This window comes from Sus scrofa, chromosome 10 (assembly GCF_000003025.6).
Source record: "Sus scrofa isolate TJ Tabasco breed Duroc chromosome 10, Sscrofa11.1, whole genome shotgun sequence".
Classification (NCBI taxonomy): Eukaryota; Metazoa; Chordata; class Mammalia; order Artiodactyla; family Suidae; genus Sus; species Sus scrofa.
This window is the reverse complement of record NC_010452.4, coordinates 11,622,980-11,639,890: the sequence shown is the minus strand read 5'-3', so window position 1 is coordinate 11,639,890 and position 16,911 is coordinate 11,622,980. Positions and strand designations below refer to the sequence as shown.

The 16,911-nt window shown below is 43.0% G+C and overlaps 1 protein-coding gene across 11 annotated transcripts in view; it reads right to left on the bottom strand.

The window, feature by feature from the left end:
• The window catches only part of DISP1 (dispatched RND transporter family member 1), a 183,536-nt gene that overhangs the window by 69,998 nt on the left and 96,627 nt on the right, over window positions 1-16,911 (bottom strand). Inside the window, exon 1 of one of the 11 annotated variants that reach the window (XM_021064348.1) lies at window positions 568-1,789. The exons of 9 other annotated variants lie outside the window; for them this stretch is intronic. In XM_021064348.1, the coding sequence (XP_020920007.1) occupies window positions 568-715 (148 nt within the window). In that variant the 5' untranslated portion in view covers window positions 716-1,789. Of the gene's footprint in view, window positions 1-567; window positions 1,790-16,911 lie in introns of those variants that run through there. One more of the 11 variants, XM_021064359.1, reaches the window with a different exon arrangement.

The window sequence follows — 16,911 nt, the reverse complement described above, 5'->3', positions numbered from 1 at the left end:
GGCGTATTGCGAAATATGTGTGTGAAACAAACATCGATTAAAAACTAAACTTGCTGTGAAAGCTTAGCTCCCAAGTGGATAACTTCACACAACTCCTCTTTTTGTTAAGCTGCAAGATGATAGTATCGTACTATTTTCTTACAGCAGTTAATTCACAAAAGTGACTAAAGCGATTCATACAATTCTGCCTTTATTTTTCTACCAGCTGGCAATGAGAAAAACACATATTTTCCAAATTCTCTGGTATAGATAGCGATTACAGAAGAATCTTAAAGCATAAAACAGCTAAACAGCCTTAACCGAAGCTTTCTTTCCAGCTTCACAAAGACAGCACATCTGAATAAACCTTCTTAAGAAACAACTTACCTTACCTTACTGTGCTAGACTCTCATTCAAACTATTTCAGATTTTCAATGCGTTCAGGTGCCGTTCAAAGTTTACAATGAAAAACAACAGCCCTGTGAGCTGGAATTTTAAATCCAGTCTAGAAGCACAGAGCAAAAGTTCAGTTTTAAATAAATTCTCCCCAAATAATAAAATTCACAGAAACACAAGGAGAGGTATTACCTTTACGGTAAAAGAAGAAAGGTCCCTGGCTCGGGCTGGTCTGCCAATGACTGCAGCGGCCACCGCCAAACTGGCCACAGTAACACAGCACAGCAGAGAGCCACAGACCGGAGACGCAGGCGCGGGACAGACTGAATGACAAGCCCATGCCCCTTGCTTTGAATTAGGCGTGTTGGGGGCTGGAACTTTCCCTGCTTGCTCTCCTATAGGACAGGAGAGTTTTTCTCCTACTTAACCCCTGGGGGCAAAGTCTTAATAATGGTAACAGCTGGCATACAGAGGGGCTTCATCTCAGCACAGGGTCAGCAAGCCAGGATATGAAGGTGACATGTAATTTCTAGCCTTTTCCTGCTTCTACAGGGAAATTGCAAGAAGGACTGTTTTCAGTTATAACTGCCTTTGATCGTTTGCATTTAAAGTTAGTAGATTAAAGCCATGCTAGCTGATAGTATTTGCTTGCTTAGCCTAACTTAAGTGTTAGAGATTCAGTTTTCTGACACATAGGGCTACTGCATTTAAACGAACACAAATAAACACCAATCCGTGTTTATTTCCAAGTTCCGGGGATTCCTGGGTTCTTTCACAGATGGCTCTTCAGACTCTACTTTTAGGGCAGAAAGTCCATAGTTTTTAAGAGGCAGAGTCTTCTTTTTTTAAAAGGAAAGTATTATTTAAAGCAGTTAGAGTGTTTCTCTTTAATTTTCCTAAACAAAACAGTTCATTAAATGAATTTGACACTGCTTTTTATAAAGCTCTGGTCCTGCTGACGCCAGTATTTAAAATTCCACAGCCACCAACACAAATACCTGCAAACAAGCGCTTTAAATTTACAAGTGACATCCACTGGCAAATAAGTGATCATTTACTGGATCCACAAACTCTAACTTTTCATGACTTCTTCAATAAAAAATGTCTAAACAACTTTTAACAGGCTATACTGAGAGCAATTTCAAAATTGAAGAAGGTAACACACAAGCAATCGAAGAAAAAAAAGACTAAATTGGGGTGTCAAACAACAACAACAACAAACTTTTGTACATCACAGAACATTATCCATAAAGTACAAAGGGGAGCTCGTGCTGTGGGAGCAACAGGATCAGTCGGCCCCTTGGGAACCTCTGGCACGAGGGTTCGATTCCCAGTCCGGCACAGTGGGTTAAGGATCTGGTGTTGTCGCAGATGCGGCTTAGGTCATGACTGTGGCTCCAATCTGATCCCTGGCTGGGAATTCCACATGCCATGGAGCAGCCAAAAATGACAAAAAAAAAAAAAAAAAAAAAAAAAAACCAACCACCAACAGCAAAGCAAATTGAAAAGGAATTCTACAGAATGGGAGAAGATATTTGTAAAGCAGGCATCTACGAGGCTAGGAACCATAATATATAAAAAGCTTACAACTCAACAATGAAAAGACAAATAATCCATTTTAAAACTAGGCAGTGTTCTGGAATAGAGATTTTTCCCAAAGAATGGCTAATATGCACATAAAAAGATGCTCAGCATCACTCATCATTAAGGAAAGACAAAACCACAATGAGAGACCACCTGACATCCACCCGGACAGCTATAACCAAAAAAAGCAAAGAAAGGAGAAAGGGAGGGAGGGAGAGAAGCAGGAAGGAACAAACGCTGGCGAGGGTGTGGAGGAGCCAGGGCCTCGCCAAGCTGCTGGCAGGAATGCAAAATGGGGGAGCCACCATGGGAACAGTCCAGCGGCTCCTCCAAAAATTAAACAGAGCGTTACCACATGACACAGCAAATTCACCCCCAGGTCCTCATTATTTGTGGATTCCGTATTTGCAAATTTGCCTACATGTTAAAAAATTATGTGTAAGCCCACATAATCCTCATGGTGTTTCACAGTCATTTCGACAAGCACAGGCACAGGGCGGGGAAAATTCTGGAGCCTTCCAGTACACAGGCTTGCAGGTGAGGATGAGCAAGCTGACACGCTGTCTTCTTGCTGCAGCTCTCACACTGAAAACAAGTGTTCCTTCTGCAGTTTTCTTTGGTGCCGTACTTTCCACTTTTGTGTGCTTCTTGGTGGCAATTTCACTGTTTAAAATGGCCCTGAAGGGTCACGTGCAATGTTGTCCAGTATCCCTAAGCTCACGAAGGCTGCCATGTGCCTTAGAGAGAAAATGCATGTGTTAGATAAGCTTCACTTAGGCCTGAGTTCTGATGCTGCTGGACGCGAGGTGAATGTTAATGAATCAACAATATATACATTAGATAAGGTAGCTTCACACAGAAACACATACAAAACAGAGTCATGTTCTGATTGGAAGTCGAAACGTGGCCAGAGGCTGCAAGAAACCTAATCCTGTACTTCCCTGTAGAGTGGTGACTCAGTCAGGCTTGCTAATGCAGTGTTTGGAGACTTCGTAAACATACCTACCACGAGGAGTTCCCGTTGTGGTTCAGTGGTGAACAAATCTGACTAGGAACCATGAGTTTCGGGTTTGATCCCTGGCCTCGCTCAGTGGGTTAAGGATCTAGCATTGCCGTGAGCTGTAGTATAGGTTGCAGACACGGCTCGGATCCTGAGTTGTTGTGGCTGTGGTGTAGGCCGGCAGCTACAGTTCTCATTAGACCCTTAGCCTGGGAACCTGCATATGCCGCAGAAGCGGCCCTAGAAAAGGCAAAAAGACAAAAAAAAAAAAAAAAAAAAAAAACCCAAAAAAACCTAACACGAATGAGGAGAATCAAGTGTATATGCCCACAAAGACTGAAAATATATGTTCCTTAAAAACCTGTAATAATTCTTCACAGCAGGGTTATTCACGACAACCCAGGAGTCAACTAGAATGGTCCTCAGAGGCACATGAATAAATAAACTGTGGTCCATGCCCAGAATGGAGTATTACGCAGCCCTGAGAAGGAATGACGCACTGTTACCACTTCACAGATGGACCTGAAAGCACATGTTAAGTGAAAGCCAGACACAGAAGGCCCTACTTTGTACGATTCTGTTTATACAACTATCCAGAAGGGTCAAATCCATAGACACACAAAGTAGATCAGTGGTTGCCAGGCGCTGGGGGCAGAGACAGAGGACAAGGAATGGCTGCTAATAGGTATGTGGGGGGTGATGAAATGTTCTAAAATTAGGTAGTGATGATGGCCACCTAACTTTGTGATTACACTGAAAGCCACTGAATTGGACACTTTAAAATGCTGCATTTTATGGTGTGTGGATTTTATCTTGATAGAAAAATAAAGAAGGTATAAAATTCTTTTTTATTTTTTTCTTTTCAGGGCCATACCCATGGCATATGGCGGTTCCCAGGCCAGGGAGCCGCAGCTGCCGGCCTCCACCACAGCCACAGCCACGCCAGATCCAACCACGTGTGCAACCTACACCACAAGCTCACAGCAATGCTGGAACCTTAACCCACTGGGCCAGGGATCGAACCTGCGTGCTCATGGATACTAGTAGGGTTTGTCTCCACTGAGCCACAACGGGAACTCCCAAGGAAGGTATATGCCATTCTAGCCATGAGGCCAATGGTTCTCAAACTTGAGAGTGCATTGGACTCTCCCAGAAGCCCTGGGAGGTGGCAGGTTGCTGCATCTCATTCTGGAAGGTTCTGAGTCTGAGGGAATGGAGGGGCCTGAGCATCTCCTTTTGTGAAAAGTCCTCAGAGGACGCTGACCCTTCTGGTCTGAAACCCACATTGTGAGACTCAGTGTATTACAGATGATGCATGGGCTTCCAGAGGGCAGGAAAGGGACCCCTCACTGCCTTCTAGAAAAGAGCCACTAGGAGGAAAGGCAGGAGAGGGAAGGAAAAGGAGAAGCATTTACTCAAGTAAATACATTGACAGATTCGGTCCCTGAAATCTTAGGGAATGCTGAGTTCATGCCACATGTATCCAAAGGCTCTAATTCCTAAAAATCCCCCAAGGGAATGAAAGAATTGACATGAAAACAAAGGTACTTTAACATTCTTTGATCATCTGAATAGCACTTTCGTTTAGTTTATTAAGACAGCAAATCCCATTTCATTGTGCTTGTTTCCGCAAGAGAGGCAAAGTTTCTGGGGTTGTGAATCCCACAAATTACTTCAAGAAAAACCTCTCAAATTAGTTAAGGTTTCACAGAAACCAAAGGCCTGAACTCTCCAGCTCATAAACATGTAAACCCTTGTTTACATTTTTAGCAAAGGCCCATGATTTGTACATTAATCACTTTATGAGTCCAGGTCAAAACACAATTACCATTTACAGTACACTCTGGGGAGTTCCCTGGTGGCCTAGTGGTTAAGGATCCAGCGTTGGCACTGCTGAGGATCCAGTCACTGCTGTGGCGTGGGTTTTATTCCTGGCCCAAGAACTTCTGCATGCCGGGGGTGTGGCCAAAAAATAAAGTATACTTCTGGCATTGCCACATGCAATCCATGATTACTTTACAGATAATAATCAGGGTTGTTTATAATCACTTCAGTGTGTTTCTCAACTTATTATTATTATATTTAGAGTCAAAAGGAAAATGCGAGGAGTTCCTGCTGTGGCACAGCGGAAACGAATCCAACTAGGAATCATGAGGTTGCAGGTTTGATCCCTGGCATTGCTCAGTGGGTTAAGGATCTGATGTTGCCGTGAGCTGTGGTGTAGATCACAGATGAGGCTCAGATCTGGCATTGCTGTGGCTGCGGTGTAGGCTGGCAGCTGTAGCTCCAATTGGAAACCTCCATATGCTGCGGGTACAGCCCTAAAAATAAAAATAAGAAAAAAAAAAGAAGGAAAATGCTAGTAACTTTACACAGTTCTAATGTTCTCTGAAAACAATATCCATTTTTTTTCTTAGATCCTGTCACTTAGGAATCTTTCTTTATTCCTAGAAAGACAGAAGCGGGTAAGAATATGGGACAGAAAGACGAGAGCTGGCTGCAGAGGCACAACGCTGGGTGCTTTTTAAAAAGTGAAAAATGTACCCGTTGGTTAACAAACTCTTTCACATCTAAGCTCAGTCCAAAATGTGATTCTAGACTTTGTTATGTTTATTGACATTCAGAAGTCCCACCTATTAATCTGTGTGTGTGTTAAATGTCAAAACAGTTATGAATAAACTGCGGTCTAAGGTAGATGGCAGTGTTCCGCTTCAGCAAGATTTTTATTTCGTATGAGCAAGTCGATCGCTTTGCACTTGCAAAGTACAAGTTCAGAAAAAAGGAATGACAAGGTAGTTCTGGGTACTGGTCTGGAGTGTGTTTTAGTGTCTCCAGAGAACAATTGTTAGGCACCCACTGAAGACTTCAGCCCAGAACACCTCGCTGCTCGGGTCAGAGCCAGAACAGGGAATCGGTGCAGTCTTCAAGTGCAGTCTCAGCCCTGCCACTCGCTAGCTCTGTGACCTTGAACTCATCACTTAACCTAGAGGTTAGGGCCTCCTATTATAAAGTCCATATCTTAGATGAAAAGATTTCTTCGCAAGTCCTTCCTAACTCTGAACTCAGTTTTTAGGAACGTGGATATCACTCAAATGGATAAAGTAAATGCCAGTCTGACTTCTGACATTTGGATTTAAGAAAAAGCTGGACAGTCAAAGTTGAGTTAGGGAGTCTGGAGCTAAGACCGCATGGCGAGCAAATGGGAGCAGAGACAAAAATCACTGCGGATGCTGAAGTTCCTTTCCATTGACCTGGAAACATGTGCTTGCCTTATATATTCTTCTCACCGGACCATTTTCATTATTTAATCTCACAGCTTCTTTTACAATCTCATTTCCTGTTGAAAACTCTACCTCCAAAAGCTGCAAGTCTTAGAAATGACAATGTATCTTCCAGGGTCTAAGATGTGAGGAATCTGCCCTTCGCCTCTGCAGGAGCCCCAGCCAGGCCTCTTCTAGTCCTTGCTCTGTTCTAACCTCGCACGGATCTGAGAGGCAGCATTTATTCACTTACAAGCCTTCCATCCTGTCAGCCTTTCAAATGTCCCCCCAAACTGGCTCTCCAACTCTTTTTTGTTTTTTGTTTTTTTTCCAGGTTTGGGAATGCTGCTGAAAAAAGTCAGCAGACAGGGAGGTGGGGAGTGGAACCAAACTCTCACCTCTGGAGGCGCCCGCGCCGCTGGGCTCGGGCCCGTCCTGCAGAGACTCTTCCCTGAGATCCCGCGGGAAGCCCGAGGTCTGGCCCGTGCTTCCTCCCGTAACCCTCTTTGCCAACAATGCTATGTATTTTTTGAGAAAGAATGAAACTTTTTTTTTTTTGGTCTTTTTAGGGGTGCACCTGTGGCATATGGAGGTTCCCAGGCTAGGGGTTGAGTCAGAGCTGTAGCTGCCAGCCTACACCACAGCTCACGCAACACCAGATCCTTCACCCACTGAGTGAGGCAGGGATTGAACCTGCGTCCTTATGGATACTAGTTAGGTTTGTTTCCGCCGAACCATGATGGGAACTCTTCGAATGACTTCCTGATTTTCCTATTTGTATTTACTGAGTCACTTAAGCCCCCAGCTTTAACGTACCTGTGGAACACCTGATCTGGGCTGCGTTCTGCGCTAGGATGAGCCTCACCTTTGCCGTCCCACCGCCCTCTGCCCTCAGTCCTCGGTTCTCAAGTCCTGGCCATTTTCACATAAACCCATCCTTTCCCCACCTTCTAACACAGGTCCTTGGAATGACCGTGACAGCCTCCTAGATGTCACCTAATCTACGGCCCTCGTGTTTCCAATCTCAGCGACAGAGAGGGTCCAGAGTCACCAGCCTGAGAGAGAGATCTGCTTGAGCGCTCCTCGCCCAGAAAACACAGACGGCTCCTCCACGCCACCAAGTCAACTTTAAACCCCTTACGTACTGGCCCTCCTGCAACGCCCTCCAATTCTGAGCCCTCTTCCCTTCCTACTCGGAGCCCCTGCCAGTGCTTTACTCCACCAAACGTGCACGTGATCTTCGGTGCGGATTCCGTTCCTTCCACTTGCAATGGTCTTTGCTCCCGCTTGCAAAGCCACACTGCATTCTTCACAGCACGTGACAAACAACACACCTTCCACGAAGCCTCCTCTGAATCCCCAGGCAGGAACGATTCCATCCTCTTCCAAGTTCAAGGATGCCGAGAGTTTCCCTCTGGCATTCCGCATGCATTAATTTTTTGTCATGGTTATCTGTATACCTCTCTTACCCTCTTAATCTACAGTAGCACAAGCTCGATTATTGTGAGTTTTATACCCCTCAGGAAGAGCTAGTTTTTCTTACTGAAAAAAAATGATTTTCTACAATTTGTTACTGTTACCTATATTCTTTATTAAACAGAAGAAATGTAGTTTTGGAGTGTCATCTGCAAAATAAAATTCAGTGCACAAAATCCGATTTTCTAGCTCATTTATATGGGCCCCAAGGACCACTTCCACTATGGTTGAAGAAAAGAAACAACAGCCAAGATTCAATGCATTTTAAGTGTGACTGCAAAATATGCTGCACTCTGCTCTGCTTTTAAATTCTGAAAATTCAATTTCTGTAGAATCCTAAGAGAGAGCAGTAATTGGCTTTTCACCCTTTTCTCCAAACCAGTAGAGGTCACTCCAGAAGCTAAGATGCAAGCTTATTCCTGGGCAGTTTTTAAAATTTCTTTTCGTTTTGTTTCTAGGGTAGGGTTTTCCTTGGCATTACCAAAAAAAAAATTTTTTTTTTTTTTGCTTTTTAGGGCCACACTGGCAGCATATGGAGGTTCCCAGTCTAGGAATTTAATTGGAGCTATAGCTGCTGGCCTGCACCACAGCCACAGCAACTCAGGATCTGAGCCTCATCTGCAACCAACACCACAGCTCACAGCAATGCCGTACCCTTAACCCTTAACCCACTGAGCAAGGCCAGGGATCAAACCTCCACCTCATGATTCCTAGTCGATTCGTTTCCACTGCACTACAACGGGAACTCTTAGAAAAGGAAAAAAAAATTTTTTTTGGTCTTTTTGTCTTTTTGCCTTTTCTGGGGCCACTCCCTCAGCATATGGAGGTTCCCAGGCTAGGGGTCCAATTGGAGCTGTAGCCACCGGCCTACGCCAGAGACACAGCAACGCGGGATCCAAGCCGCTTCTTCAACCTACACCACAGCTCATGGCAACGCCGGATCTTTAACCCACTGAGCAAGGCCAGGGATAGAACCTCCAACTCCATGGTTGCCAGTCGGATTCGTCAACCACTCAGCCATGACGGGAACTCCTAGGAAAATATTTTTAAACAATGAAAACAAATGAGTTCTCTCCCCTGAGCCCTTAAATTTACTAGACAACAGACTTTCTGCTTAATTGCCAATTGCTCTTAGTATGCAAATATGATTTCCGTAATAAAATGTCTTAGAGACAAGTGAATCTGGGAAATCTTAATTTTTATTTCTTACATCCTTTGCCTGAATTGATTAAAAACTAGGAAATCACATGCTTGTTTTCAATAACCCAGAAAGCATTTTGGTCATCCACAATGAAACTTACTTATCAATCTACACAGTACCAAAAAAAAGAAAAAAAATTTTTTTTGGTCTTTTTAGGGCCACATCTGCAGCACATGGAAGTTCCCAGGCTAGGAGTCAAATAGGAGCTGTAGCCGCTGGCCTACACCACAGCCACAGCAACATGGGATCCGAGCCAGGTCTGCAGCCTACACCACGGCTCATGGCAAAGCCATATCCTTAACCCCCTGAGTGAGGCCAGGGATCGAACCCAAGTCCTCATGGATGCTAGTCTGGTTTGTTACTGAGCCACAAGGAGAAATCCCCACCGCCAAAGCTGTTAATGAAGATTAGAAGCTGGGATATGTACCTTAAGCAAAAAGCACAGAGATTAGTAGCTTTCAGAGAAAAAGTAGTCTTTTGGGGGGGGAATCTTATTCTGCAATACCAAACAAATAGGCAAAAATTTGAGCCCTCCTATACCAGCAAAAAAATGACTATTTTTTAAAAACCCCTTTTTAAATGTGAAAAATAACTCAAGCAGGTTAGTTTATTATAGGTTTCCCGCTGGTATTCTGGTGAACATCTTGTCTTGGCATGAGCAGGGTAAACAGGCTGCAGGACAGCCTGCCTTGTCCCTCACGAAGCATAAAGAATGTGTCATATTTTGGAGGCGGAGAGGAGGCGCAGATTTGATAGTTTTATATCAAAAACAAGCAGGATCGCTTTGGCCCTAACACAATCCTGAGGCTGTAGATCTTCTAAGAATATAATCTCATGACAAACGACGATTTAAAAGCAAAGCACTAGACAGCCGCGGGCTCTGGAGAGGTTCCAAAATCTTCACGGTGTGCAGCATAGGATTTTTCAAAATAAGGAATTTTACTTCTACAACAGATGCTTCCTAGCCTGAAATATACACCCAGAGTGAAGACTACTGCGTCTTAGCTCCAGCATTTGTGGAACATTATTTTAACAGTTTCAGCTGCAGCGTTACCAAACCTTTAAATGAATCTAAATGAATGTGGTATATATAATTTAAGAAGAATTATGACTAATAGCTCTTGTAAGTTAGACTTCTAATATTTATGGAGAAAGTTACATGTACTTCTTTATGTCATAAAGTAAAAATACAGGCAAGTTAATGTTCCAAAATTAAGACTTTATGGGAAAATATACGTGTCCCTTGCATCCAAACACCTGTCATCATTGCTAAAGGCTTAGATGAAGTAACACTATGACACATCACGTTTTCTAATATAAAATGAAGTCGTATGGAAGAAAGTAAATGAAAATTCTGATCCTATTTTATTTACTTATACTTTTTGTAATGTGTGGTAATATTATTTTTGGCAAGAAAAGAACCGTAAACGACCCAAACTCTAAGACAGAAGACGTTTATTAGAGTTAGATATTTCGCAGTTGTAGCAGGAGTTGTTTTATATGTTGAAAACACACTCATTAGCTATTCAGAAGTGCAAGCTGTTCAGAATTATGAAGCTCATGCCATGTCTGGCTTCAGAAAGTTGTTTATATGAAATCAAATTCTGCGAGATAGCTGTAAAAAGATAAGAAATGATGTAGGAACAAACGGGAAAGGGTAAGGGTATTTATTTCCATCAAAACTTCAGAATGGAGTTCCCATCGTGGCGCAGTGGTTAACGAATCCAACTAGGAACCATGAGGTTGTGGGTTCGGTCCCTGCCCTTGCTCAGTGGGTTAACGATCTGGCGTTGCCGTGAGCTGTGGTGTAGGTTGCAGACGCGGCTCAGATCCTGCGTTGCTGTGGCTCTGGCGTAGGCTGGTGGCTACGGCTCCGATTAGACCCCTAGCCTGGGAACCTCCATATGCCGCAGGAGAGGCCCAAGAAATAGCAAAAAGACAAAAAACAAAAACAAAAAACAAAAAAAACAAAAATAATAGATAAAAAGATTCCTTCAAAAAAAAAAAAAAAAAAAAAAAAAAAAAAACTTCAGAATATGAGATGTAGGAGTTCCCGTCGTGGCTCAGGGTAACAAACCTGACTAGTATCCACGAGGCCTCAGGTTCGATCCCTGGCCTTGCTCAGTGGGTTATGGATCTGGCGTTGCCATGAGCTGCCATGTAGGTCGCAGACACGGCTTGGATCTGGCGTTCCTGTGGCTGTGGTGTAGACCAGCAGCTGCAGCTCCAATTTGACCCCTAGCCTGGGAACCTCCCTATGCCTGGGGCAGCCTCAAAAAGACCAAAAAAAAAAAAAGAATATGAGATATATACTAGAATACTAAATACCCCAACATAGCTATGTTGTTAGACTTAAAATACAGGCCTGGCTCAAAGAATTTATTTATAAATGGGGTACGCTAGAAACTAGGATTAGGTCACAGACAGTAAAAGGTTATCTTTTTTATATTTATTACCTTTTATGTTTGATGTCTAGTGTTAGTAATACGTATAACATCTACAGTGTTTTGTACCGGATGAGATGGTATTAATTTAAGTACTGACAACTAATTCATTTTGTAAACACACAAAGTAAACTTACAGTATCAATAAAGAACCCAACTGAAAATGCATATTCTCTTCCTTATGATTTTTCTCACATTTTCTTTTCTCTAGCTTCACTTACGGTAAGAATATGTACATAACACAAACACCATACAAAAATAAGTGTTAACTGACTATGTCATCAATAAGGAAGGCTTCTGGTCAACAGGAGGCTATCAGAAATCAAGTTTTGGGGAAGTTAAGCGTATTTTCAACTGCACGGGGGTGGGGGTGGGGGTGTCTACTCCCCGCATTGTTCAAGGGTCAGCTCTAATTCTCTTCAGACATGATTGGATTTAATTTGCTGATATTTTGTTGAGATTTTTGTCATCTGTGTTAACAAGAGATATTGGTCTATGGTTTTCTTTTTGTAACCAAGTAAAAGGTTATTTTAACATATGTAATGTATTATCTTAATAGCCTGACATACATCACTTCGAAAACATTGGAACAAAAATCATCCCAACAACTGGTGCTTCTCAGGAACGAGGCATCTTTGGCACATGCCATGCAGTGATGAAAGTGTCCGCGAGCTCTGGAAGGTCACTCCCATCCATGAAGGGTGGACCTTTCCGAGCTGTCAGCCAGAACGGACCTCCTAGGTAGGGACTGGTAATCGCTCCAGCTCCGGTGCCGGGAAGTGTGGACACACAGGGAAGCTGTCCAGTGCCCACCCCCAAGCCACTATGTGTGCTGTGACGTGCGCTACTAGATTTTGGCATCCCCCCAAAGACTCCAGATACTACCCCTGGGGCTAAATAAAACCTGCAGCAGTCAGCTGAGGGATCCTTAACTTTAAACGCCTTCAGAAAATTTCACAACTCTCTTTGTTAACCTCTTCCCGGCACTCAAATAACCTGAGATCACAAAACTTTTGAAGACAATGTAGGGAGAAAATATTCAAGTGAATTTAAACATTTCTATCCCTTTATAGCAAAGCTCACAATCTAATTATTCAATGAAAATTAGTAGGACAGACCTGTACCAAGCCTTGGTTCAAGCACTGCCTTTGCAGAGAAAGATGAGCATTTGCTTACTTTGAATACAAAGCAGCAACAACAGAATATGCTCCCATTATTATTGGCATCAGGAAAGTACTCTATTTATTAAGCAGGTCACTGTATCAGAGTTCCAAGATGTTAACAACAGAATGCCCCCAAGACAGCCTCTGTCTTAAAAAGAAACAGAGAAGAGATATTCATCACAATTTATTAGTAATATCCAGTATTTGGACTTTGCAAAGGGCTGTCACTGCAAGCGTCTTATGCTACGGGAGGGACAATGAAGGATGAAAGCAATTGAGGAGTTTTCAGACTAGTTAGTTCTTTGTTCTTTCTTTGATTTCAGAGAAATCAAACTAGTTAGTTCTTTGTTTTGTTCCTAAAGGAAGGCATCTGCCTTGTTAGGTCACCCAACAGTCTTTGCCTTCCTGGGTATCTCAGTCCATGACCGAGAATTCCTCGGCGTGTGCTCTGCTGCTTCATAACCTCAAGGCACATCCCCCTGTGTAGTCCACAGTCAGCACAGCCCTCGGTCACAGCAGAAAACAACACGCCACACGCCCCCTGGGATATTAGGCAATGCAGTGTTCATCCCTTCCCCTGCCAAGTGGAATGCCTTAGTAATATGCATCCACACCCTGCTGGCTGTGCGAGAAATCAAACCCACCATCAAGGATCCAGCTCAGATCCCCTACGCAGAAACAAATCTCTAAAACAAATCCCTAATCATGCAGAAAGCTAAAATGTACCTTTTCCTTAGATAAAGAAGGCTTTTGGAAGTAACTTCTTTTCCTGATCTCTGATTATATTTGCCAGCATGGTAACGGTTGATCCTGACACACTGACAGCTGGGACACAAACACAGGGTCCAGGACAACGGTAGCCGAACTCAGATTTCCTAAAGACCCCGAGTATACGGAAGATACTCAGTCGTTGCTACTGTGACCTTAACTTCCTTACATTTTTTTTGACACCATCAAAGACTATATTTTCCAAGATCGCCCAGCATATCTCCTAAGAGGGGGCAGTAGTAACAGGGCTCATTCTCAGTGATAAATACTAACACTGTACCTTTTTCAAGAGGGCGAATGAAAAAAAGGGGGGTGAGAAGACTGAAAAGGAGGTAAGGTCTTGGGGTTCATGGCGCCCCATCTCTGAGGGCAAAGCCCCTTGAGCTGGTCCAAAGGAAACCTGAATCCAAATTAATAATAATGTACAGACTTCACTGGGTCACAAGAAAAAATTTTTTTTCTGATCCCAACTTCAAAGCCTAAAACTAATATCCCACTGGTGTAATATATTCTGAAAGGCAATTAACTTTGTCTATAGTAATACACACTTATTTCTGGATTCTGGCACTAGTATACTTGAAAGGTTCAACTGTGCATTTGCACAAGTCTCCCTGAAAGAGGTTTTATTTTTAAAAAGTTCCTAAAAAAATTAAAACCTGGTTCCTTTGATCAAAACTAACTTCAAATAGAGGAGCAAGGAATTTTATAACAGCCTGAAGATTTTAATGATTTCCTTCAGATCACCTGGCATCAGAGTCCGCCTGGACCAGTGTGGGTAAGAGAAACATAACAGTATTAGTCATACAAGCAGAACTTACCCATTTTTTGTTTAGTGTTTTTCTAAAAAATAAAGGACTCCCACTTTCAAGTACAAATTTGGGAATAAAACAAGTCATTCCTACTTGGCTCTGGAGTGTACCAATTACACAGAAAGAAGGAGTGTTTGAATCTCAAGTTTCATAAAAGTTATCCCAAAGATGAATGCTAATGAGAGACTCCAACTTTACTTTTCAGCTACTCTTTTACTGAGTGTTTAATGCTAACATCTTGTGACTTTTTAAAGACGAATGAGTTTTTAATAAAAGCAGAGGCAAAAAGAAGGAAGACTACCTAGGGTAAAACTTTGCTAAAGAAGACAGTTCGAGTAGTTTTAATATGCTGTGAACCAACTTCTTTTTCAAATAAGCTCTCTAGCATGGAAGTTCATATCTTGGATAATATGGGTCTCCTAGTAACACCTCTACTCTTAATTGATACATACACGCTAGTATGTTAATATATGACAGCAAATTCTCTTATCCATGAAAAATAAATTTAATCCATTAATTTGCTTGCTTAACTCTTTATATTTTGTAAAATGATTCTCTTTCACTTCTGCCCATTTCATAGCTGAACTTGTTTAAGAGACTACAAGTGACAACCAAGAACCAAGGAGAAGGTGGGGGGGGGCGACCCTTTTCACAACACAGACATAAATCCTCTAAATGTACCAAGTTCTAATCGCTAATTTTCACGTTGTTCTAAAACTCTGAAGTATCGCTGGAAATTTCGAAGCCAAGTTTCATTTGTGTTTTTAGCGTTCCCGATATAAAAATCTAGTCATGCAGGTTGCGAGTCCTGCAAACTGTCTCCTGTCCCAAGACCGCATCCCTGCAGGTGGCAGCTAAACTGCATCCCTGTTCCCACGCCGTCAGGTGTCAATACTCAGACATGAAGGCGCTTCCCTATCACGCTGCCATTTTTCTAGCTCACATTCTTCAGTGAAACCTCAAATAACCAAATAAGTTCAACAAAAGTTTACTGGAGCTTATGAATATAGTGTGGTTGCCTTTTATTTTCGGCTTCCCCATAAGCTCTGAGGATAAACTGAAGTTAAAAGGAACAATCTGATGAACGCAGGAGTCAACCCCCTATAATTAACTTTAAGAAATCCCTTATAGAAAAAGAGCCCAACCTATGAGGAAAGGAAAGCAAACAGGGAGGCAAGAGGGGCGTAAGGGAAGCAGGATGGAAGGCAAAGGGCAAGAGGAGAACGGGAACCAGCCGTGTATGGGAGCGATAAACGGAAGATACAGGGCAAAGAACAGGGAAGAAAAGCTGCTGGGCAGAGACTGCGGGCGGAGGACAGGATACGACACTGATAATGGGTACAAAACTGGGCTCTGGGCTGCCCTCAAACACCCAGGAGCAATCTGGGCTTTTGAAACGATCCATGAGAAGAAAAAAACAAATGAGGAAAACTGCAGCACCACGTGTATCTGGATGTCGCCAAGGTTTCTGACCAAGCACCTTTGTACCCTGTGGTTCTGCTGGAAATTCCCACTTATTTTTTTCCTATAACCCCATAAGAGGCATTTTAACTGTGGACACTCAGGAACTTAATTAAAGCACATTAGTAAGAACTTATGAAAAACAGAGGGAACACGGAACTCCCAGAGACAGGCGTCAGCCTCCTCTGGCCCACAGACGGGGTTCACAGGGCACCAGTCACTGCTGGCACCTGCTACCAGCCTCGTTCCCTCAGTCAAATCCTCTCTCCCGTGTGTTTTAAAGGAAATCAAAATGCATCAGATACTGGTACCTTCCCTTTGAGGAGTTTCTTACCTTCACGCAATCTCATACGTGCAACAAAGTCAGTCCAAATGCTCCCAGCCCTTCGTTGCAAAGACACCTTTGACTCCCAAACAATTCAAACTGGAAACAGTATGGAGCTTTGGTTTAGATCAGACGCTCTCTGACTTTGTGAGACCCTTCCTTTATGCTAATACCTAATCAGCTTTTATTCAGTCTAAGGATCAACTAAGGGACAAAGTGAGAAACAGGTTTAACTGTAAGTTGAAATAACAGAAAGAGATAGAAGCCCTTGGAGTTCCCGCTGTGGCACAGAGGGTTAAGGATCTGACATTCTCTCTGCAGTAGCTCAGGGACTGCTAAGGCATGGGTTTGAGCTCCAGCACAGGGGACTAAAAGGATCTGGCATTGCTGCGGCTGTGGCATAGGTCACGGCTGCGGCTTGGATTCAATCCCTGGCCCAGGAACTTCATATGCTGGGAGTGCGACCAGAAAAAAAAAAAACAAAAACAAAAACAGAGAGAGCGAGAGAGTGAAAGAGAGGGATATGGAGGCTTTCAAATTATAAACTAACTAATCATCAGGAAACAAGAAAACATAACTTGAGAAGATAGAATTTACCGGAAAAAAAAAAAAAAAAAAGGAAAACCCTTAAATCGATTACTCTTAAATCTTAAGGACATGTACATTGCTCATTTATAGAATACAAATCCCAGATTTTGCCTAGAAAAAGCTGGGTCTTTTAAAATGATGCCATCCCACCTCTCTCAACACAGAGGTACCCCCATGCCTACCAGAAGGGTTCCAAAAGCTTCACAGGAACCTGTGGCATCACTCCCTGACATAAATCCTCAGATCCGCCCAAACGATGCTCAAAATGAGTTGAACTTCATCCGCTGCACACGGTTTGCTCACACGGCTCCTTCCTACCCATCACTCGAGCTCCGCGACATTGACAAAGCCGAGTCCTCCGCTCAGGGTACAGGGAAATTTCCTTTTCTCTTCTTAGACTGCCCTGCCTTACAGAGAGCATTCTCTGCCTTGATTACTAAACAACTAGTTTCCACCA